General features: G+C 26.2%; 3 protein-coding genes across 3 annotated transcripts; all 3 read right to left on the reverse strand.

Annotated features, from left to right (window-relative positions):
* Positions 1-9326: 9326 nt before the first annotated feature.
* Positions 9327-11542, reverse strand: LOC145836197 (ataxin-1-like). Its single transcript, XM_082944015.1, has 3 exons — positions 11157-11542; positions 9892-10073; positions 9327-9521 (listed from the first exon to the last, which is right to left on the reverse strand). The coding sequence occupies exons 1-3, from the start codon at positions 11209-11211 to the stop codon at positions 9363-9365; spliced, it is 396 nt and encodes a 131-aa protein (XP_082800141.1). The 5' UTR covers positions 11212-11542; the 3' UTR covers positions 9327-9362.
* Positions 11543-11773: 231 nt separating this feature from the next.
* LOC145835521 (uncharacterized) lies at positions 11774-22662 on the reverse strand. Its single transcript, XM_082943165.1, has 5 exons — positions 22346-22662; positions 19831-20008; positions 14978-15113; positions 12970-13119; positions 11774-12566 (listed from the first exon to the last, which is right to left on the reverse strand). Exons 1-5 carry the CDS (start codon positions 22575-22577, stop codon positions 12435-12437), a joined length of 828 nt encoding a protein of 275 aa, XP_082799291.1. The 5' UTR covers positions 22578-22662; the 3' UTR covers positions 11774-12434.
* A 288-nt stretch (positions 22663-22950) lies between these two features.
* On the reverse strand, positions 22951-24401 carry LOC145835520 (putative E3 ubiquitin-protein ligase UBR7). Its single transcript, XM_082943164.1, has one exon. It carries the CDS (start codon positions 24363-24365, stop codon positions 22971-22973), a length of 1395 nt encoding a protein of 464 aa, XP_082799290.1. The 5' UTR covers positions 24366-24401; the 3' UTR covers positions 22951-22970.
* Between the last annotated feature and the right edge of the window lie 950 nt (positions 24402-25351).

Here is a 25351-nt window from a genome sequence, read left to right on the forward strand (position 1 = left end):
CGATATCTATTTGTTTTCGTTTTTTTTATTGCCATAAGATGTTTATCTAAATTTGGTAAAATCTTAAACTTATAAAAAGAATATTTGTCGTAGAACTATACAAATATATTTAATATTTTATGAAACTTTTTTATATTTTAAATTAGTATTAAGTTAATATTTCGATGTTGTAGGTATATTTGTTCAAATCTATTTTTCAAAGTACTTTAAAAATACTTTAATTTTGTCTTAGTGTTTAAGACAAACTCTGTTACTTAACAAAAAAGTTTAAAATGACTAAAACAAACACTAACTTCTATTTATACAAGCCAAAATTTTCAATTAGTTTATACTACGTAGAAGATGTTTAAAACTGTTTTTTTTTTTTTTTTCAGTTTTAATAGTTTTAAGAGTTTTTTACAGTTAGAGAGTTTTTAACATTAACGTAATTACTTAACTGTAATTTTATTTTAACGTCATAAGATATTAACTTTGAAGTAGAATATTACTACGTACCTTACATTTATTGGAATTTTCAAAATTAGTAGAATTTAAACTACTCTCTAGTCTACCGGATATTTTATATCACACACATTTTGTACTCAAAGTATGTGTTGCACTTTTTGTTTGTATGCTCTGTTTGCATTAAATTTATGAACAAAATTTTTGGTTCTTTCTGTATTTCTTACTAGTTTTAAACAGTTAGCTAAGTAAATTATTTGAAATATTTATGATAGTTATTGTTAGCGAATAAAACTTTTGAATATTAAAATTGAATATAAAAACTAAGCTGCGTACAAACAGACTTCTGTTATCAATTAATCTAAAAAGTTTATTTGTAGAAAAAAAGCTTCAGATATACTTTTGTGGCTTCTATGACGTATGTTTCTGTCAAATGCGGTCAAAATTAGGACACCATAAAAAAAATAGATAACAAATTTATGGAAATTTTACTTTTGTTACAGTAAAAATCATTCTTTATCTGAAGAATTTTATACATACCTTTTAAATATGTTTTTTTGGTAAAATAGTACAGTTTTCGGATAAATAGTTGCATAACTATCTTACCACTAAAAAAAATGAAAAGTTTTTGTTTTTGTTTGATTTTAGGTGAAGCAAAACAAAAGATCTGGACACAACTTAAGTTTTACATTTGTTTGGTACAGTCTGTTTGAATATTATTAAAACTACCTTTTACCTAATTGCTGTAGAGATAAAACTTATAGTAAGCCAAAAAGAGTTTTACTTATTTAAATACTTTTCAGATAAAATCAGATACGAAATTGTTTAAAGTTCTTACCTTTTTTTTTATAAAACAATTTTTCTTATTTATTTTATCATCCAAACTAAAATGTATAAGATTATTCATTAAAATTCTTAAAATGTTATCACTGACGAACTTATTAAAAATGAAACTATTTATATAAACAAGTTAAGCAAAAAAAATTGTTTTGTTTTAAATTCCTTTATAAATCAGTTAAAAACCTTTTGAATATTATGTATACCTTTTAAATTTGTTGTAGTATATTTTATGTTGGTATTTATACTCAGCTTAATTTGATATTTCATTACAAATTTATTAAGTCATTAAATATCAAAGCATATTGACTAAAAAAAATTTAAACTTCATGTATGATATGTTCTACAGGGTGTAGATATTAGTTTCTTTTCTTGTTTTTTTTTTGTTCCGAGTCTTTTCATTCAATTTTACCTATAAGTTTCCACTGTTTTATTTTTGACAAGTACTAATCAAGTTAGTTTTTAAAACCGCGGTTGGTAATAAAAAATAAGAAACTTTTTTTTTTAGTTTAACAGCTAAACAAATGAAATATTGTCAAACAACTCGACTTAAAACAGCATTATTTAAATAAATATGTTTATTTAATAAATGAATGTACTTGTACAATAAGTGGGTTTTGTTCACTTAAGAAAATTAACTTTTATTTACATCTTATTGCTTATATAAACAAAACTAAGGGCCTATTTTATAAACTTACCAGCTAAAGTATACGTCCTCTGAACTCCAAATGACGTTTCAAACCAAAAAAAAATTACATATTAATTTTTAGTTAAAATGTTTTGAAAAACATCTGTTAACAAGATTATGTAGACTAAAGCATTTTAAATACGACGAAAAAAGGTGTTTATTTTTAAAACCTAGCATTTTGTAAGTACGTTTGCAGCAACTGTTTAAAATTGCAATTTATACTTCGTTTATATAAAAGTATAAATAAAACTTTTCACAGTTTAACTAATACTTTTATCAAACCAAGTTTAATTGGTTTAAAATGTTTTTCAAACGAGTGAAAGGTAAGAATGGTAAACATTAGTTAGTAGTTATAAGCCGTTTTTTTCTAGATAGCGTAATTAGCTCGGTATGTTACTAAATTTTAAACATACATTTGAAGATGCATAGTTTTGACCGGCAGTTTCTAACAAGATTCTGTAGACTAAAGCATTTTAAGTAGCCATGTTGTATTTTTAGAATTGAACATATTGCAATATACGTTTGCAGCAGCTTAAATACTGCAATCTGCATTTCGATCAATTTTAGATTTCATTATTTTTTTTTTATTTAGGAAAACTTACTCATACTTTTTTAAGGTACATGTTTTGTGATTGGCATTTTTTAACAAGCTTCTGTAGACTATATCATTTTAGATTTGCAGAAAATATATTCAATTTTTAGAACTTAACATATTTTGTAGTGAGTTTGCAACAGCTTTGTCTGTGTTGCAACACAATCTGTATTTCGTTTATTTTTTTTTTACCACACTGATATTTTTTTGTATTCGTTTTTTTATAATAATACATTTATTTAAAGTTTGTAAAATTTTAATTTAAAGCAAAAATAAGTGTCGTTGCACCATACAAACATACTTAATACTTTATGAAACTTTTGAAAACTTTAAACTAATATCAAGTGAATATTTCGATTTGGTAGATAACTTGTTTTTTCTTCGACTCAAAGTTTGGGTACTTTAAAAATATTTTACTTTTGTCTACAGGCTAAAATGTTTAATTAGTATATGATATGTATCGTTAAAAATGATTTTTTTTATAACTTTTGTTTTGATTTAACAGTTTCAAGAGTGTTTTACAGTTGAAGAGTTTTTAACCTTAACGTAAGAACATAACTGTTGATTATTTCTAACGTAATAAGTAACATTTTTAAGTAAGATATTACTACTTCTCATACATTTTTTGGGCTTTTATTCATAGTAGAACTTAAACTACTACGTTACCTGCTGTATATTTTATTTGAAAAATATTTTAGAAACAAAGCAATGGTACGTTTAGCACGTTTAGCCTGTATGTTTTGTTTCAATTAAAATAAAAAGTATACAAAATGTTTAAAACAGCATTAGACTTGTTAGGTTTTACTATTTACAACACTCTTACAATTATTTGGTAATATCGTTTTGGTTATTTTAAATTCATGAACAAAATTTTGGTTTATTTCTGAATTTCTGCTGCCAATAAATTTGACTTTCTGAACTAATTAGTGCCTGCCAACCAAGATTATTCAAAGTTATTCTATTTAAAAAAAGTTGATACGAAATAAATAGTGTAGTAAAACTTGTGTAAATATAGGAAAAGTTGCACAAAAGTTAAATAAGATAATTAAACTTTTTAAAAAAAGTTTGTAAAATAAACTGTTTATGACGTAAACCTAATGTAGTTAGAGTCAGTTACTTTTTGTTATAATAAGATGTTTTGTTTAAAATACAATTTTTTTCGGTTATTGGACCAAAAAAACTTTAATTTAGTGGAGGGTCAAGAATCGATTTTTTACCAAGATCAAGATATGGAAAGAACTAATCAAAGTAAGTATTTTGCTTTATAAATACTAGTTAAAACGCTTGTTTTCATATAGACTCTTTAAATTTAGTGAACAGCTTTTATTAGTTTAAATAAAATTTTAGCTTGTATAAATTATTTTTTGGTCAAGCTTTGTACATTTTACCGATTGAAAAAATTCCAACTTGAGTTTACATGGCCTCATCAACAATATAATTTGTAGATCAAATTAAAATTTAAGAGTAAAATAATATATAGTACAAAAGTTGTTTCTTAAATGTAAACAGTTTAAGTTTTTATAAACTATATTTAATTTCATAATAGTATTTTTAATATAATGAACTTTAATTACCTAAACTTTTTAAATGTGTTAACGAAAACAAAACTCTTGTGTAACATTATAGAATAGAAAGTTCTTACGAAATATCATAGATTTAATGATTTAAAACTTTTTAGTATGTTTCAAATGTATTAATTTTTAAATGTTAAGTTTTTGTATGTAAAGCTATTTAGAAATTATGGTTCATACAAAGTATTGAAAATTTAGTTCTTGAAAAAAAACTTCAGGAAAATTTTGTATTCACGAAGCTTATATAAGATTTGAAAAGGTTCAAAGTCTTACAACTGAAAATGTAATGAAACGAACTTAGTAACGTTTAATGCTCCAAAAGAAATCAGACGAACGAACGTAGCTTATTAAGGCGAATAACAAAAAGTATTGAATGCTATAAATATGCTTAAAATGATAAAGAAACGTTCATGCTAGATATTAAAAAAATTCAGTCAAAGATATTTCTAAAAACGTGGAAATTAATACTGATTTTGTGTTGATCTGACAGCAATTATATATTTGACTCTGACCATTTATTTTAACTACGTGGAATACACAATTAAAGAAAAGTTCAAGTTTGTAAAAGCTGAAAAAACTAAAGAACTTACTTTTGACGGAACTTACCTTTCTACAATTAAATAAAAAGAAAATATTAACTACTGTGAAAAATTTTGAAAACCGAAAATAAAAGTTATAATTTAAAGCCTGTTTAAGCAAAGTAAGAACAATTCATACTGGCTGACGAAATTTTTACAAAGTTAGTTATTATACTGTATATTAATAAGGATTTTGTAGAAATACTATTAGATTAAAAAGGTAGAGCTGATAGTTTTATCCACAATTTAGTTTTAAAACATACTAACCTTAAGGAACTCTAGTTTTTTTACTTGCTCAAATACTTGCTTACTATTTTTAAATGATTAAGTATACAGAAAAGTTTTCTAATTGCAGCTCAAAAAAAGATTTAAAGAACAAAAAATATTGTTAGAAATATTACAAATGAAAAAGTGTATCAAAATAATTTTCAATAGAATAATAAAACTACAATTTTGAGAACCTACACCAAAGTTAGTCTTTTTATATATAGTAATTATTTTTCATAATCAAAAGAAAAATATTCTTCTAGTATAAATTAGTAGTTTTAAACCTTAAAAAAAATATTGTTATGAACATTAAAGTAGAGATTTTGTGTTCATTGAAAGTTGATATTGTAAGTTATGGTTATTTATACACATATAATGCGTTTATAACTCAAAAGTATTTTTTTAGTTTTTATGCCATAGTATAATTTTATTTCGGATAAACAAATATTTGTTAATTTTCAAAAATTAAATTTTATAGTTTATTATAATAGAACTGAAATTTTATCCACTTGTACAAAAACTCTTGTGCAAATTTTAAAGCTTCAGTTTACTGTTATTTCAAACTACCAACTTTATTTAGAATAAGAGTTAGCTGAATACATAGAAATTAATTTGAAAACATATTAAAACTTATTTTCTTTTAGATTAGCTGATTGTTTTATTACTAAAGATATAAATATTTAAAATATAAAAAAGAAACTATATGTAATAGCTCATAAGAAGCTGTAAAAGCATATTGTGATACTCGATAACCGAAAGGTTCCTTTGTAAACCAGGTCCTTAGACCAAACATTTTGAGCGCTTTTTTTATCGTTCAATAAACTATAGTACTAGTAAAAAGCTTTAGAATCCGCATCATTTTTAGATACCGCCTTTAACTACTTATTGCTCTGCACATTCTGTAAAACGTAGATTAATACAGTGTGCTGAAATCTGAAATCAAAAACGTATAATTTACAGTACAGACTAAATTTCTATCATAACTACTAAACTTTTACTATTTATTAATTATAAAGTTTTTTAAATTTCTGAAAATCAATAAGAAAACTGCTTTTGTGAAAAAAATATCTATATGCTTTTGACACAATTAGCTTAGTACGTGTGAAAGTGTTGTAAAATTTTATTTATTTAATAGTCTTAAGTATAAATATACATTGTATATACATAACTATAACATACAAATGTATAACAATAATAGTACAAGTTTACTTCAATCCAGGGTTTCCCAAACTATTTATCATGGCTACCCTTTGAAGAAATTGAAAACCTATGGCTTCCATAAATAGGAATTCTTATAAAACTTTTTTTTTATCCTTGGTCATCACCTTCAGAATATACTAAGATTCGAAACTAACCTTAAATACGAGTAAGATTTTTTTTATATATATCAAGTGTAATTTAAAATTACCCCTTTACTAGTCACGGCCCACATTGTAGCTTATGACCCACTTTGGGATACCCTACTTCAATCAGTTTCTATTGATAGATAATATGACAAAGAATTTTCTCAATCTGCTTTTATAATACATAGACTTAATTGCTTTTATTGAATAGAGCAGTATTCTTCACAGTGTACGTATAAATTATCTTACTGTACACATAAAATGTATTATGGCAAACTATTTTTTCAACGGCGTGTATTTGTCTTTTAGCAAAAGCTAAATATGAAATAAACTGATTATTTTTAACACGTTATTTTAAACAAGTATTTTTTACAATAAATTATACATTTTTATAGTATATTGTGAGAGTAGGTAATCTACGGCCCGCCGAGTGCAAATGACCAACCCCCATGTGCTTATACAATTCAGGTAAGATCCTGCAAAAGGTAAAACTTGGGCTGCGAGCATATAAATCTGACCCACTAAACAAAACTTTCCCTAGATAATATTGTATTGGATATAAAAAAATTTCTCAGGTATAGTTTACATTAGATTTTAAAGTCACACTGGTAATAATAAATAAAAAAGTAAAATAGAGTAATTTATTGAAATAAGTTGGGAAATGATAATTTTCGCGTATCAATTAAAATGCTCCATCCCTATTTAAGTGTATTCATAATGTATTTTCCTGCAGTTTAGTGCGCACAGTAAAAATTTTAAAGACCCTTGATTGGTAGATTTAATACACTCAGTACACATAGCTTAAAATTTAGTTCAAACCCACATCAGAAAAAATGAGATTAGATTCTACTAATTTAACTACTTTAATGATTTTACTTTTTATTTTAATATTCAACTTTTATTTAAATATATTAGTTTTCAAGGTTAAATTAAACATATCGCAAAGTCTAGTAAATAAAGCAAACAGAGTCTAGCATGAGGACGGGTCCAATATGCACCAAAATAACTTTTGATAATAAGTAAAAAAATATTATTTTAAAAAATAACTGACTAGGGGTAACAGTGAAAGTAAATAAAATAAAATTTAAAAAAAATAATAAGAAAAAAATACTGACCTAGGGAAATTACTGAAATAAGAATACTATATGATATATTTTTTGAGTCAAATAGAAATTTTACTACTGAACATGTTAAAATTGTTAGAAATTCCAGGTTTTTACATATTTTTTTAGTGATTTTGTTCAAAATTTTAGGTAATTTTCAAAATTTCCCAAATTCTAGGTTTTTTAGCTTAAATTGTAATATTCCAGATTTTCCAGCTTTTTTGGAGATCCAGTAAGGGGTAACAATGATAGTTTAAAAAAGTAATAACGACTAAAAACAAAGCTAAAAAGTTACCGACCAAAAGTAAGGGGTAACAGTGATAGTAAAAAAATGAAATAAAGAAGTAAAGTAAAACTAAAAACTTCAAACCGGGCAAAAGTGTCCCTTTGTCGATTTTTTTTTTACACCCACCCGTTCAGCATATATGGTCGATTCTAAACCATTAAAAATTACTCAAAACAAAAGTAATATTTACTTAACAAAACTTAGAAAAATATTGTAAAATGAACAGCAAAGAAATACTAGGACCACATATATTTTTAATGATTTTAACGGTATGTTCAACACAAGTTTTATTTGTTGTATAGAATAGTGTAACGTTGTCGACAAACTTTTTTATAGTTTTGTATAATATCTTTTATTCAGTAACTCTAATTATACACAAAAGTTTTTTATAGTTTATATATTTGGTAGGTAAAGTAAACATTTTCTAAGTCGACTTTAAATTTACTTAAACAAATCATTGATTTATTCTGATTGATCATGTTTAGTTTTTTATATTAAGTAAAAATTACCTGTATTATTAATTAGATTTGAAGCTAAATATTAAAATAACCTCTTATTCACAAAATTTATATACAAAACGTTTAATTTACAAATGAAACGTATAAAAAACGACAAAAAAGATAAATATGATGCTATCTAGAAAAAAAAGAAAGAAAAACTGTTTGTATATTTTTAATCAGGAGTAAATAATTTAAACAGACACAATGTTCTAATAAATTGTAAAATATCACAAAATTGTATAATTTAGATACTTTAGAATCAAAAAACAAAATAATCATTTAACAGAGCTCCATGTAAAATTACAAAACATGAATTGCATTCATTTTTAAGTATAATCAAAATTATAGGTGACTTAGGTAAATAAATCACCTAAAAATTTATAAAACTTCAAAAATACTATTTTATCAAAATTAATTCAGTCAAAAAAAATAAGTTAAAAACTCCGTGGAACTAGCTGAAAAGTTTACATACAAACTAAATAGACTTAATTATTATTTAAATAAAAAAAAGTAATAAAAAATCAGACATAATTATATGACAAGGCTTATACAAATGTTTTGTAATAAAAAAATAAATAAATAAACGACGTAATATTAATTAAAAGACTAGCTATACAAAAAGTTTGTACAAAATAATTTATTAATGAAAGTATTTAATCATACTTAATTTTATATTAATCTAATGTTTCAATAAATAACTAATAGAAATTTTGGTCGAAAACTTCTGGAACTTGAAGATTTAGTAATGCTTCAAAATTTTAATTTAACTATTAATAAAACTTAAAATTGTATTAAATTTCTGTTATAAATCAAAATATACAAATTAAAAATATTAATTCTTTTTTGAAATTAAAAAAAAATACTTAGCCTATTTTATGAAATATTTATAAATTTTACATCTTTATTCAAACATTTTTAATTTAAAGTTTACTCTAAACTTCATTTTTTCAAATTATTAAAGAGGACACTAGCCTCTTTAAAGCTACACAAAGAAATAAAGAAAGCAAGAAAAAATAAGCTAATGCTTTGAACCTACCTAAAAAACATTAATAAAACCTAAATAATGAACGTTAAATCTCTTTAGTAAAAGTACGTATTTTTTACCTATTTCTTGTCCAAAATTTCCAAAGGCAGAATACTAACAACCTACAACAAATCAAACTTCGTTCTTCAGTGTGAGCGACACGCAACAGTCGCCTTGCAGCAACTGGTTGCACTGCAGTTGGTACCTCTGCATAGTCCCGTGCGGATTCACACTGCACCACCCTTTGTTGTACACGAAGAACGGGTGTTCCAACGGTGCTTCTATTGTTATCTGTGAGGTTTATTAATTTGCTTTATTGTATACAAAGAAATAATGTTCGAAGGGCTTTTATGGTTATCTGGATATGTTGATTGTTTTTATTCTAAAAGTATTAGTTTTCGCACACCACAAATATTTATACTTACACTAAAAAGGAATTTAAAAAATTCCAACCAAAAAACAGCCTTATATATAAATGAGACACGTTTAGAATCCACCCGCGTTCAAAATTTCACCTAATCAAATTCGAGAACCGCTTACCGATCGAGGGTAAGGGTTAGGGGTAACAGTGATAGTGAAAAATTATTTTAACGGGTGGATTTTGAACGCGGATGGATTTTGATAGAATACCATATAAATATATAGGCAACGAAATATAAACCTGGTACCCATCTTTTCCGACTTCGAAGCTCAACAGAGACTTGTTGGTCTGAACATCCAACTTCCTCAATACCGATGTGTCAATCTTCAAATCCTGACTCTGCTCAGTGCATTGTTGGAAATCCTGCAGTGTCAGTTGCTCCACTGGTTTCAGTGATCCGTCCTCTAATTGGATGCAAGCTCCTGACGTCATAATTAAAAAAAAAATAAAGTAATTTTATTGTTGAGTAAAAAAAAAAACATTTTCATGTGAAGTCGTAAGTGTTAAGTTCTTATAACTTTTAACAAGACAAGTTAGAATGTTTACATATTTAAGAAACTTCGACCGAACACTTTTGTTGCTGTCTTGAAAAATAATGTAAGAAGATAATAACGTTTATTAAATTTTGAAACATATATATTTGTTATTATTTAATTTACTGATAGTATGCAAAACAAACAAATACAAATATATTTTTGCAAATGGCATTTTATCTGTATAACCAAAGTTATTGTTTTTCAATGAATAATTGTTTATATACTTATTTTTGAATTTATCTCTATTATAAGTAGTTTTGTTTTTTTTGTAAATTCAGTTTTTTTTTTCTTGGAGTTTAGAAAAATACCTGTTGAAATTTAAAAAGATTGTTCTTTTTATTTTGTTATTTGTTTTATACACATTTAAACACAAAAGTACATTTACTACCATCAAAGACAAGATATACTGTTGTATCAAACAATAAAAAATAAATCATATATTCAATTTTTCAGTAAATGTTTGCACTTGAAATAATTTTCATTAATTCAACTTCATATTTTGTAAAGCTGTATAAAAAGTGAAAATATTTTAAATTTTGTTTTATTTTATAGGTCATTTGAATACAGGAAATGATAAAAATTTACCAAGCATGTTACTAAACATGCAGCCATTAATGTTTATGTTTTATGTATATTTATGCTTGTTTAAACCAAATTTAACTTTTTTTACGACATAAATATTAACTATTTGACAAACTTTTATTGATTTTTGTTTAGTAGGTTTTTTAATAGAAATTTATAGTGATTAGTACTTGTAAAAAATACAAAAAACTTTAGAAAAGTACATTTTCTACAAACTAAGCTTAATTAATTTTATGGCTTTAGAATTTTTTTTCATAATTTTACAACACTATACTTTTGTTAATTAACAAAAACATTAAATGTTTTTTCATTTCACATATTTAAGACTAAATTTAATAAAATATTATTAAAATAATAAAAATGATGAAATAAACAAATTTAACAAACCTTTTTTAAAGTGAGGTGGAAATAATGAATTACCAGATTCGGAACTGTTTGCCATTTTTACTTAATTTATTCTAAAATATACATTACAATTTTCTAAACATTGAAATTAGAGCGAATAGATATATACCGCTTAAACTGAGGAAAAATAATAATAATAAAACAAAATGCAATAAATCTCTACAAGTAATCTCAAAATACAGATTGTTTTTTTGTACTAAACTCAATTACTTTTAATGATACGGTGTTTTAAAAAAATATTGAAAAAAAAAACTTACTTTGATAAACTGTATTAAAAAATATAAATCAAATTATAAGAAGAAAAAATATAACGTTTGTTATAAATTCATAACTTTGAATAAAAACAAAAAAGTTTCGATTAATCAGGAATAAGTAAGTTTTTTATAAAAAACGAATAATATTCTACAAAAGCAAATAAATTTCAAGCACAAAACATTATTTTGAAGATACCATGAAAATAATTAAGTTCATAAAATAAATGCAACAATAAAACATCTAAATTATACTTTACTCTAAATTACACTTTACTCTAAATTACACTATTTCTCAAGCATGATGAGTACCATTATTTAATTATTTTTTATACTTGAATGCTTGACTTTTAAATTTGTAAAAACTCTAAAAATAGTTTGTTTTAAAATGTGAAGATAAAGTAAAATTTATGCAGAAAAAAAAAACATACAGAACTACTTGATTTTACAGTTTAATTAACACATGATTCTTAAAAAGATTATATAAAATTTCCAACATTTTTTGTATATTTTTCTGGTATAAATCTTAACCGTCATTATTAAAACTCAAAACTAAATCAGACCAATTTTCTAAGTAAATATCTTACAGCTAAACTTGATTTAGCAGTTTTCACAAATTAAAATGGTCTCTAATTATTTCAAAAAGTCTAACTTATAACTTATAACTACAATCATAACTTTTTATTTTATGTTATTAATTTTAAAGTCAAAATTCAAGTTATAAAAGTAAGTCAATAAACAGAGAGTTTCATATAAGAATTATTTAACTCTTACTAGAAAAGAAAATTTAACACTAAAATTAAGTATTGTATTTAAAACAAAATTTAATAAAAAAAAGAGTACCCTATAAGTTTTTTATAATAAATGATTACAATCAAATAAAAAAAGTGTTTGTTAAAAATTCAAAAAAGTTCTTTACTATATCTTTTTAGCTAGTTGGAAGCCCTGGTTAATTAAGCAATGTTCTATCGTTATTTTGTGTTTGTGTTTCTAACATCAGTGTTGTGTTTTACTTTTTCTCATTAGTTTTATCAACATCAGTTTTAGGTTTAATGGGTGGTTTCTTCCTACCGTAAGCTCTGTACTTTCTTCTTACATGAGTTTCGTAATGTCTTCTGTAATCAGCAGTACTCCTTATTACCTGTTACAATATTATCTAAGTTTGAATAATTCAAATAATTTAGAAAATCTAAACTTTACTTAACTTCTGTATGCTTAACAAACTTTGTAACTGCTAACTTTTCTATTTAATTAATACAGAGAATAAGGATATATATTTATCCTAGTTACAAAATATTGATTAAATATATATTATTACTCTTTGTTCGTTTTCTAAAATAAAACATTCGACAAGTAAATAATAGTTGCAGCTTTAAAATGATATAATATATACAACTGCTCATCGTTTACATCAATTACACAAAAAATACAAAATAATGTTCTAATAAAATGTAAAGTAACTATCTTTAAAATGTTTACAGATTTCAAATAACTACAAACTGAAGTAAAACCAAATTCAATTAAACTGAAACAACTTATTCAACCTGTTTAGTGATGATATCCTTCTGTGTATTAATCAGTTCACTCATAGTAGCACTTTTGGGGGGAGCTTTCAAATATCCGTACCTTCTCAAGAATCTGTATGTGAACACAGTACCAAATACTGTACAAATAGTACGTGGTATCTTGAATACCTGAGAGTTTTTTTGATATTTTATTTAAAAATTTATTAAGTGAATGCAGTTCTGAATACAGTACAGATTGTGCGATATCTTGAATGCCTGGAAACTTACTTTATACTTGATCAAATAAAAAACAGTCTATGTGAATAAAAGTACAAAATATTGTACATATCATCGTACAAATAAAAATTTAAAAATTACTTTATTTGTTTGTTAAATATCTTTCAATTTTTTATTTTTTATTATTTTTGGAATTAGAAAATCACCCTGATGTAAATACAGTCTCCTGATGAATACATTCAATGGTGTCTTAAAAATAGATATTAAATTTTTTAACTATAATAAAAAGTAAAACTATTTTAATTAAAAAAAAACTTAACTACACACAGAGGAACGAACTAAAAATAATTATACGCTGAATGTGATCTCTTCGACCATAAAAATTTTATACAGGGTTCATACTCAAATTTTGAAATTTTAGACTGAAATTTTTATTAATCTTTTTTGGTTGGCACCCTGTTGAGCCAGATCAAACGACGCGGTATATTGGACTAACTGTGTAGCCTACTAAAAATAGAACTTTTCAGCACATTTATATCATTTAATTTCAAATATGTACTTGATATACCCCTTGGAAACTGCTATAAAAGTTTTAGTATTTGGAACTTCAATTGTTATCTAACTGCTACAGACGTACTTAACACATCACATTTAGAATGATAGCTTATATATTCTTAATTTTAGTAAATACTTTTAATATCAGCAACAATGATAAAGACATTTTTAATCCCCTCTCACTAAAAAATAAACAAACCTCTTTGCAAAAAATTCTTGAGTGCGTAAATTGAAAAAAACATTCTCAAAACAAGAAAAAAATTACGATTTTAGAAGGTCAGAAATTTATAAGCATTTGTATTGACAAATACTGACATACTTCCTACAAAAACCAAACACTTGTTTAGAAAACAAATTCTCAACCATTCAAAACTTTGCGAAATAAAAAACATATTCTCAAATAAATTCTCAAAAATTTAAAATTTTTAAGCATTTTAAATGACAAAACGTGACATTTTGTAAACATTGCCTAAATTTTATGAAAACTAAGACTACAAAAACCAAATGCTTATTTAAGAGAAAATCACAACTAATAACTTATTTTTTTTAAATTAAATTAAATTTTTCAAGTTTTTGAGCAGAAAAAACTAACATTCAGAACTTTCAAAATATTTGAACTGAAAAAAACTTACATTTTCAATATTTTCAAAAAAAAATCAAACTTATTTCTCGTGATTTAGCCTGATTTTTATTTTACATCTACTAAACATTTCCCAAGCTTTTACAAAAAAAGATTGTTGAATAGAAATCTTAACTTACTTTTTTCCTAATTGAAGTTAAACGTATTTTCTAATATAATAAAATAAAGAAAACATTCTTTAGAGCTACTGTATAAATTAAGATAAATTTGGTTCCAAAAGGAATTAAAACAAGTATTTATTTTAGTTTTTTAAGTGAAATTTGATGACCTTTTCAATACCAAGTTTCAATGCTGAGCACCTAATCAAGCATTGCAAACCTTATTCAAAAATAAGTGCCATTCTTTTTGAAAATAACACCATTATATGTGAACAAGCTTTGTCGCATGATTAGGTTTCCATTATAAGAAATTAATTAAAATGCATAATTTTCATAATGTAAAACAAACTCACAAATGTATTCAGTAACAGTATTAGTCACAATAAGTATTTACAAAATTCCTCTAAAAAATAAAATGTTTTTAATTTGTACTATATTTATAATTTTTAAATCAACAGTTTATTCTTTAAAAAATGAAAAAGTTTGATATCGAAATGAAAAATTTATAAAAACTGACTTCATATATGGCGTATGTGAGAACAATTTTTCCAGCATCCGGAGATTTCAGTATTTCACTGAAGTAGCCCATCCCAATGTAATCGAGAAACTGAAATAATCCAATGTAGTCGAAGTATGATATCACATCTACTCCTCTGTATAAAATAAAACAACTTGAATATTGTTTTATTCATTAAATGAAATAATTTGACATATTCGAAATATGATATCACATCTACTCCTCTGTATTAATTTTCAGTTAACTGTTTAAATTATTGTAAAACAGTAGTTGTTTCAAATATTAATTAAACTTATCTGACATATTACAAAAATAACAGACATATACTCCTCAGTATAAAATAATTAGCTTTTCAATCTGAATAACATATAATTCTTATAGTTTGAAATAATCAAAATACAATGTTACATTAAGGGCATAAGGGGACATAGCACTTTTTTACATTTTGATCTTATTTTAAAGGTTTTCAACTTAGCTAACAGCAGGGTAGCAAAATGATTTTGGCAAATTTTCTCCAGCTTTTCAAAATTTCCTCCACCTTTTTAAAAGTACACATTTTTGGGTATACTTTTGGTTTAAAGTTAAGTTTAATGTAAGAAACTGTGTTAAATAGTATAAAGACACTGAAAAGATACTGTAAAGCTACTTCAAATGCTTTTTTTTAATAAAAAATTGCTGTTGATGAATTTTTTTTAATCTTTATGATAGATTTTTATAGATAGATAGAGTCAAATCAAAATTTAACTATTTAACATGTTAAATTTGTTAAAATTACCCGGTCTTTCCTGGTTTTCTTTTTCAAAATTTCTCAAACTCCAGTTTTTCTCTGGTTTTTCAGCCTAAATTGTGAAATTCCAGATTTTTCCAGGTTCCAAGGTTTTTTGGCAACCCTATAATTCTAATGGGCGGGTGTCACTTTTGCACGAGCGTCACTTTAGCACAAGGTGACACTTTTGCACGGCGTCACTTCTGCACGGAGGATCACTTTTGCACACGGGGTTACTTTTGCACATGGGGACAATTTTGCACGGCGTCACTTTTGCAGGCAGGGTCATTTTTGCACGGCAAATTTTTTTTACAGTAACATTGTTGCACAACAATACTTTTGCTCAGCGACATTATGGCACGATGACTTTTTCGCACGGAAAATCAATTTGCATTTTGGTTAAAAGTTTTTTAACTACTACCAAATATTTAACATTAAAAGAAACTGAAAACTAAAATTTTATAACATACTTATATTAAAGGCAAAAAAAAGAAAGATTAAAAGTCTAAAAACAGTAAAAGTCAATGTTAGAAAGAAACTAAAGAAAGATAAAATTAAGTTATTTATAAAAGATTCATACCAGGGACAAAAATTAAATTTATTTAGAAACTAGGATAAAAAATACTTAAAGTGTAAGTAAATTGTTCTAGTTTATTTTGAACTTTAATATATTAATTAACAACTATGTCTTTTTATATATTTTACTATACGGTTACAAGTTTATTGTCCATATGATTGACCTAGGCATCAAAACCTAGACCACTTAAACTGAAAGACATATAAAGAAAAAAAAATTAACACAAATAGTTTATTTACTAAAACAAAGATAAAAACATAATTTGATATAAAATTCATAGGTTAACATAAAAATCAAAGTCAACATAAAATTTAACTACAAACTTATACTTATTTACGCTTTGATGTAGAACGATCAACGTCAAATATTTAAATGCATTGATTAACAAAAAAGTAAAAACCTAACGCTCCAAGGACATTGATAATAGACTGGCCAGATAAATTATCATTAAATAAGTGAATAAGGACTTACCATTAATAGAGTAAAGGTGCTGCTAATAAAATTGAACTATAAACTAAGCTAAATATTCAAATTAAATCAACGGTTGATAAAAGTTACTTATTATTTTTACTAACACAAAAATAAGTCTGATTAAAATTTTTTAACTTTAATCGAAATTCTTTAAAATTTTTGCAACTAATTCATTAGTGAGTTTGTTCCATATATCAACTAACAGATAAAAAAAAAAGAATTCTACTAAGCCTCATTATTGAAATGTTGCAGCAGTTAAAGACTAATGTGGTATATTTTTTTTGAACATAAGTTCAAACTTCCAAATGTTACTCTCTTATTGGCTTTTTATGATCATGCAACATTATAGTAATGAAATAATCCAATTTCAAATCATTAAAAATGCGGTCTTTTATTGCTCTTTTTATTCTCACGCTAAATTAAAAAATAAACTGAAAAACAAACATCAAGTAAAATCTGAAATACCTCTACACTTTATAAATTAACTAGCTTTTATTTTAATTTAACAATTCTTTAAATTTAAGATAAATTTAAAATACTTGTTTAACAACTATATAATGCTAATTTTAGCATCAAGAGAATATAAGTAAAAAATAATATTCAAGATTTGTATTTTAAAGACTTACTAAATTAAGTTTATCTTTCTGTTTAAAAATTAACGAGATTCAGATTATTTTTATTTAGAGTATTCAAAATTGTTTTTATTTAGAACTAGAAAGTTTGATTTATTATAGTTAATCATCTAGTTTACTTTAATTAAAATTATAAATATGAATTAATGAATTGTGGTACATAATTATATTTTTCTCCGTAAAACTTCAAATAAAAACTTTTTTTAAGAACTTTATTTAAGCACTGACGAGGTCTTTGACCGAAAAATAGTTTGTAAAATAAATGTTTGCAAGAATATATTCATAAAAATTTATATTAAATTTTCATCAAAAAACTACCACACTTTAATCATTCAAAACAACTTGCGTTAAAAAAGTGAATATTATTTATGTTGACATCAAAAAATTTTTTATTTAAATTTTTATTTGAAAAAATAAAACTTAGAAGCGTGCAAAAATGAAGTTCCGTTAAAAATTGACTGATTGTTTAAAATTTTTGCAGTTCATAAGTATATCCCTGGAAATATGACGCTGTGTAAAAGTGATGCTTTGCAAAGTTGTCTCCATGCAAATGTAACGTCGTGCAAAAGTGACGCCGTGCAAAAAATGACCCTGCGTGCAAAAGTGTCCCTCGTGCAAAACTGACCCTCCGTGCAAAAGAGTTGCCGTGCAAATTTGCCCCCTCGTGCAATATTGACCCTCCGTGCAAAAGTGACGCTGCGCAAAAGTGTCACCTCGTGCAAAAGTGATCCTCCGTGCAGAAGTGACGCCGTGCAAAAGTGTCACCTCATGCTAAAGTGACGCTCGTGCAAAAGAGTCGCCGTGCAAAAGTGTCCCCTTGTGCAAAAGTGACCCTTCGTGCAAAAGTGACGCTCATGCAAAAGTGTCCCCTCGTGCAAAAGTGACGCTCGTGCAAAAGTGACGCTCGTGCAAAAGTGACCCGTTCCCAATTCTAATAGTTGCTTTTACAGCTATGAAAAATTCTAATTAGCTTTTGAGATATGAGGGGATAAAGTCAGAGAGTCCAAAAGGAAGGGCGAAGTTAAAAATGCAAAAAAAAAGTTATTTCATTAAATATCTGTATAAAGTAAAACATTTTTGTATTTATTCTTTTTTATTTTATTTTTTATTTTAATTGATGTGCTCGAAATATGATATCATAGCTAGATCTCTGTTAATTACTATTTATAATGTTACATTTAACATTTTTATTATTATTTAATTCTACACCTAATATCAAATACATATTTTAAACTATTTTTTTAAATATGTTGTAACATAATAACAGTAGACTTAGAAAAACTAAATAATAATGAAAATAATTGTAATTTGAAATAGTTTTTAAATACTAACTCAATGTCTCACAGATTTTATGTAGCTATTCATTTTATTTTGTGAAAAAGTTTTTTATTACTAACTTTTTAAATTTAGGCCATAAGGGGATCAGAATAATTTATTCAATTAAATAAGCAAATGGGTCTCATTTAAAAGCTCATTAATGATTGCAAGCATTATAGAATATAGATGTTTAAAAACATGTTTGTAGATTTAATTAAGATATACATAAAACAGCTTCAAGACAGTAAAGAATATTTCAAAATAATGACCAGTACCAATAAAAAATTTTTTTTTGCATTGATAGATACATTTTTGTACAATAAATAACCAACAAGTAAGAAATTCAAGTTCAAAAAGAAAACAAATTCCAACAAATTTAAGTAAACAAATACTTGATTGCAACTTATATAACAAAAATCAACAAACATGCTTAACAAGTAGAAAATAGAATAAGGTCTCACAGCAGTAGTGCTCTCACAAACAGTACAACAAAAAATAACATATATAATAATACATCTGTTTTACAAAAAAAAAAGTAACTTACATGCTTAGCACATGGTAAATAAATAATGACCAGACAGCAGTAGTAACCAACAGGTGGTAAATAAAAACTAAAAACAAATTCATTATGTGATCACTTTCTCAATAGTTTTTATTTTACACACAGGGTTGCCAAATGTTTTTGGTAAATTTTCCCAAGGTTTTATAAATATATTCCAGGTTTTTAAAATTACTGGTTTTATGGTCTATGTTTAGTCTAGAATTAAGTTTTTAAAAAAATGTTTTAAATAGTATAACAACATTGAAAATAAATTGTTATACTTCTTTAAATATGTTTTTTAATAAAAAAAAATTATGATGATAATTTTTTTTTCTATACGATAGATTTTGTGTCAAATCAAAATTTTGCTACTTAACATTTAAAATTCGTTTAAAATTCCAGGTTTTCTAGTGATTTTGTCCAAAATTCCAGTTTTTTTTTACAATATTTCTCAATTTCCAGGTTTTTTTGCTTAAATTGTCAAGTACCAGGTTTTTCCAGGATTCCAGGTTTTTGGGCAACCCTGTATATAACACAATGGTAACTAACATGCTCAACAAGTAGTAAATGGAAGACAACCAAACAGCAGTAGTGCTCACATAGACACCAATCAACACTGATCCGTACTGTTGAAACAATATCTTGAATTTTTCCACATATCCAATCGATTTGTCTCTAAACATCGCCTTCATTGCTTCTATCTCATTGTCCTTTTCTTTAGATTCTCCTGTTGAAATATTTGTTCTTGATGTTTGAAAAAATATTATTTTTAAGTTACAAAAATTAAATACTAACAGATTAAGTTTTCACTTGATGAGTTAAAAGTATACTGTCTGGTATTTAACTTGATTAACAGATGTGTTGAGGCGAACAATAGGGAGCCCGCCTTGTTTTTACAAGCTGATCTTATTTTGTAGAGTTTTATCTGAGGTATCAGACATTTTAAGCTGCTTAACAAAATTCACAGTGACGTTTTAGATATAAACGTTCAAACTCAATGAATTTCCTAATAAAAAACCAAACCAAAAATTCAAAAAAAATTGTTCACTAAAAATCTATATGTTTGTTCATTTTTAAAGTAGTTATTTACAAATTTTTAGACTATTTGCATGCTAAAGTTTAATTTTGTTTTGTTTATAAAAACTTTTTTTTATTTAATAGATTAAAAAACCTACCTGTTTTTTTGGGCTTTTATCTAAAACTTTTGTTTTTTAACATTTAAAATTAATTAATATTCCAATATTTTAAATTATAACAATAATTAATATTTGCTAAAAAATTGAGGAACAAGAATTTTTAGTTTTTTTTTTAATTTCCAAGAAAGTTAGCAATAAAATATTTACAACTTAAACGTTTGATCAGAAACTTTTTCCAAAATTACAGTATCTCAAAATTTAAATAAATTCCCTTGTAGTCTAAAACTGACTTGTAGTTTATATCTGAAGCTTTCATTTGAAAACCAACTATAATTTTGTATAAAAAATTTTGACCCCCTTATGGACTTAGTATATTAACAGCAACGGATCAAAATTGTACGAGAGGATTAAATTGCACCAAGGGTCAATTTTGCACGAGTTACAATTTTGCTCAGAGAGTCATTTTCGCACTAGGATAAAAAAAAAACAAAAAAAAATCTATATAAAATAAACAAAATAAAAACACTAGAAGATAAATTAGTAGATAAACAAAATGAAAATAAAATAATAACCAATAAAAATTATTATTTGAAAGATAAGAAATATGAATAAACAATTAAAAAATAATTTTAAAAAAAGGCACCAACTAAGGTCAAGGGTTAGAGGTAACAGTGATAGTAAAAATAAATAAAAAAAAAATTAATAAAATAATGAATTATAAAAACTTTAAAAAAAGTTACTTTCTGAGGGTAAGGGGTAACAGTGAAAGTAAAAAAAAATAATTATTAAACTAAATAAAATAAAAAAATAAAGGAATTAATAAGAAAATTAAAATAAATAAAAAGTTTTCTGCACAAAATTGTCTGCTTGTGCAAAAATGTTCACTTGTGCAAAAGTGAACCTTCGTGTAATTTTTTCTTTGTGAAATTTTGTCTTTATGCAATTTAGTACCTTTGTGCAAAAGTGTCTTTGTGCAAAAGTGTCTTTGTGCAAAAGTATATTCGTGCAATTTTGTCAGCTCTTGCCAATTTGACACCTACCTTAAAATAACACATACACTTTAAGCATAGTTAAACAACATTTCAATGTAACTGAAAAAAATCAATTAATAATAAATGTAAACAATAAGGCCATAAGGGGTCCACTAAATTATTTATAAGTTGGTTTTATTTTGTAGGTTTTTGTGTTAGCAACATTTTATAATTAAAACTTATACTAATTTTTGAGATATAACGAATCATAGTAGGTAAACTCAAGTGGTTCTATTTTAGAATTGCTTTCTAAAATGATATAACTTTTTTATTTCAAATATATCTTCTTCTAAAACTTTATTTACTTTTTGCAACAATAATACATATTACATTTGTAAAAGAAGTTTGCAAAATCCTTGAGAAATAGTCTCCTACTTGCTAAATTAGGTATTTTTTGGTGCTTTATTCCAAAAGTTTTGGTTTTCCATCATACAAAAATTGCAAAATTATTAAAAACATTTCCTCAGAATTAAAAAAAATAAAATACTTTTCAAAATTTTTAACTTCAATAAAATTTGACAACAAAATAATTATGGTTTAAATATTTGTACTAAAATTATATAAAATTGTTTGAAAAATATGCAAAAACAAGCTTTAATTTTGTTTCAACTTTTAGAAATTACTCTGGTTCATACTTCAAGCTATAATATAAGATACAATTACAATTAAAAAAACGCATTAACCTCATTAAGGCATCAAAGGAAAACATACAATCTAACATACATAATTAAGTGGGAGCTTTTTAGAACTAAATAATAGAAGTAATCAATAATAGTACTAAATATAGTTAAACTAATAGTGATTACAATAAACTTAGTACAAAAAGTGGTAAAGAAACAGCTAAATAATAAGTATTAGAAATACATATCGTACTAATTATTCGTTTAAAAAACTAACCGCTTTCTAGTAAGTAAACATTCCCAGTGTGTAAGTGTTGTATATTAGGTTGTATTAAATCACTAGTAGTAAGAATACTGCTACTGCTTAGTTGTGAGCTGTTGCACACTTGCACAGAACAAGCATTGTGACGTAACAACAAACTGCTGGTGACCTTTCTCTTCTCAATCAAACTGCTGTGGTGGCACTTGAACTTAATTAAAAACCTGTTCAAGTTTCTCACCACTAACATTGTATGTATTAAATGCTGTGTGGAACGTTTAGTTTGAATGTAAGTGGCAACTTGTGCATTTATATCAACATAGGTTTTTAAACAAGTTTATATGTAAATTTTATATGTGTACTTTTTATTTATGATTGTGCTTTTATTTATAGTAAAGAGAATGTAAAATAAAATCTACTGTAAACAGTTAACTTATAAAGTTTTTTAAACAGCTACTGGTTGATACCTAATTAAGTGATAAATTTTAGTACACATAAAACCGAAAATGGCTACTGCAATTACAAAAAAAAAAACAAGTAAAATTTTTATTTTTAGAGCAATACACAGTAAACAAATACCACATAAAGTTTTTATTGTTTTATGCTAATCTACTTTAAACTTGCACCAAAAAGTTTAGAAATTTTATTGGTCATCCTGCTGAAAGTTTCTGATAATTTCCTGAGCATCCGCCATGGTTACATTGGGGTCGCCTCTCTGCACCAATCTTTGAAACTCTCTAGCAATTTTTCTTCTCATTTCCACAATTGCATCAGCCAGCGCGTTCTGTTGGGTGCGAGGCATGTTATCAACAAACCTCTGCTCTCTCTGCTGCACCATTTGGTGACCCCTTTCCTCGTGAAACTGTACGGTGTCTTCTCGGCTGGTGATGAAAGTAACATCTAGTTTTTTGTATTTTTCCTGGCACTTGTTGCAAGTGCACAAATACTGTCTCCAACCGTATGGCCAGAATGAGCCACCGTTGAAGCTGTCAGTGCTTGAAGAAGTTTCTTGCTCTTCACAATGAGATGAGTCTTTAGAAGCTGCATCTGGAACGGCTTCTAGCTTTTCTCCATTTTGATTTTCATCACTTGATTGAGCTAGACCGTTCACCTCACTGCTATTTGACAGAACTTCAGGTGGACTTTTTGGATCACAAACATAGGGTACACTATTTCCACAGCCACCGTTTTTACAGTCTTTTGAATCAGGCTTATCTCCGTCACACTTCATGTTGCCGCAGAAGAACCTGTTGTATTCAACATTGTTCAAATCAACCGCTACATCACCAACATATGCCAGTGGCTTGTACCTTCCCAAAAAATCCATGTTACCTGTGCACTTTGGGCAGATGAACTCAGAATTAACATTTTTGGGAGGCTGGTTCTGACCAATGCAGGCATCGTGGAGCCAGTCCTCGCAAACCACACACTGAAGCATCTCACCGTCAACCTCGTCACAAGGGTAGGGGCGCAGGCACGTGCAGTAGAGGCCTCTGAAGTTGTGGTTGTACTTGTTCTTGGGGTTCAAGTCATCTTTGTACTTGTCCTTCTTGCACTCCCTCTTGAACTTTTTGTTCCCGCAGTCGCACCTGAAGTTTCTCTTGGTCCACAGCTCAAAAATATTGCAGCCTTGGTGGCAATTTAAAGCGCAGGCGTGGCAGAACCCAGCAGGGTTATTTTCGAGGTCACAGCAGTCAGCGCATGAGTAGACAGTCTGCCTTGCCATGTAGCCTTTCTCATAAGAGCATTCTGTGGGATCCGAAGCTCCGCAGACTGCATCGTGCAGCTCAATTTCATCGTACCGCATCTGGTGGTACTCATCAATTGTAACATAATCACCATCTGCAGATTGATCAACTAAAGAGGCGTCTTCAGAGTTTTCTACTACAGATGTGTCTGGTGATACAATGGAGCTTCCACCTGGAGCAGCTGCTTGTTCTACTGCAGCGTTTTCACCTGGAGTGGTGTCTTTTTTGTCTGCAGAGTTCTCAGCAACATTGTCATTCAATTTCTGCCTTTTTGGTTCAATGGGGTCCATGTTTGTAGCAGTTAACTTTTTCAATTAATTAGGCTGAAATCTGTAAACAGGGGTTTTGTATGTTAATATTAGACTTAACTAAAATATAAGTCGAGATATATAAAAATTTATACATTGTTTAAAGTTGTGTAAACCATTTTGTTTGAAATAATTGAAGCTGAATTTACAATTCAAGGTATTTACAACATAACGTGAAAACTATTAAGAAAAAAAATATGAGAAAAAAAGTTAAATAACTAATTACATAGAAAGTTTTTTAGAAACTATCATTGAGAAAAAAATCAAATAATTTATGATTTATGTTTTTTAACAGTTTATAACACTAAAAAGTCCTATGTCAGACCTGATAAAAGTTTAGTTTGACAATATATAAGATAGGGAGTTTTATTTTAACTTTGGCTCTTATGCAGAACCATTAAGTTTGTGCTGAAAGTCAGTTTTCATAAAAACTATAATTATCAAACATCTTTTAAGACATATCCATTTTTGTAAAAATTATCTAATTCTTATGTAGCAATTATAACTTAACCAACGTCAGTTTTATTAGAAACTTGAAGTTTCACTGAAAGTTTTTCTCTTTTTTTGGTCAAGATCTCAAACTTATTGGAAGTTTTACTTGCAAGTTTTTAAAATAATTTTAAAAAAAACATGAAAAAAAGTCGTTCTTTTTTATGTTAGAATCTATATTTTAAGTAAAAAATTTGCAAATTTGTTGTTTTTTTTTTGAAGATTTTTAGATTTTTTTGAAGATACAACAAGAAAATTTAAAAAACTGTTTAAAGTTGTAGAATCATTATAGAATAACAATAATTTCTTGCCTTTTAACTTTGTGCTTTCCACTCAAAACCAATGAAACTGTCAAAACTTGATTGCTTGTATCTCAAATTTTATTTTAAATTTTAATAAAAGGCCAAATGCAACTAGTAGCTTGATTGTATATGTAAAAAATAGATTGGAAAAAATATTTAACCCCTGTTCATAATTAA

The sequence above is a fragment of the Thalia democratica genome, chromosome 5 (genome assembly GCF_965202585.1).
Source record: "Thalia democratica chromosome 5, ktThaDemo2.hap1.1, whole genome shotgun sequence".
NCBI lineage: Eukaryota > Metazoa > Chordata > Thaliacea > Salpida > Salpidae > Thalia > Thalia democratica.

What these genes read in the sequence shown, in the direction of transcription:
- LOC145835520 (XM_082943164.1), bottom strand. Translation starts at nt 24,365, where the DNA reads ATGGACCCCATTGAACCAAAAAGGCAGAAATTGAATGACAATGTTGCT.
- LOC145835521 (XM_082943165.1), bottom strand. Translation starts at nt 22,577, where the DNA reads ATGTTAGTGGTGAGAAACTTGAACAGGTTTTTAATTAAGTTCAAGTGC. An exon ending in ATTTACTACTTGTTGAGCAT is followed by an intron (nt 15,114 to 19,830) that starts GTTAGTTACCAT and finishes TATTTTATACAG; the next exon opens with AGGAGTAGATGTGATATCAT. An exon ending in AGGATATCATCACTAAACAG is followed by an intron (nt 12,567 to 12,969) that starts GTTGAATAAGTT and finishes ATATTGTAACAG; the next exon opens with GTAATAAGGAGTACTGCTGA.
- LOC145836197 (XM_082944015.1), bottom strand. Translation starts at nt 11,211, where the DNA reads ATGGCAAACAGTTCCGAATCTGGTAATTCATTATTTCCACCTCACTTT. An exon ending in TCCACCTCACTTTAAAAAAG is followed by an intron (nt 10,074 to 11,156) that starts GTTTGTTAAATT and finishes TTATGACGTCAG; the next exon opens with GAGCTTGCATCCAATTAGAG. An exon ending in TCGGAAAAGATGGGTACCAG is followed by an intron (nt 9,522 to 9,891) that starts GTTTATATTTCG and finishes TAAACCTCACAG; the next exon opens with ATAACAATAGAAGCACCGTT.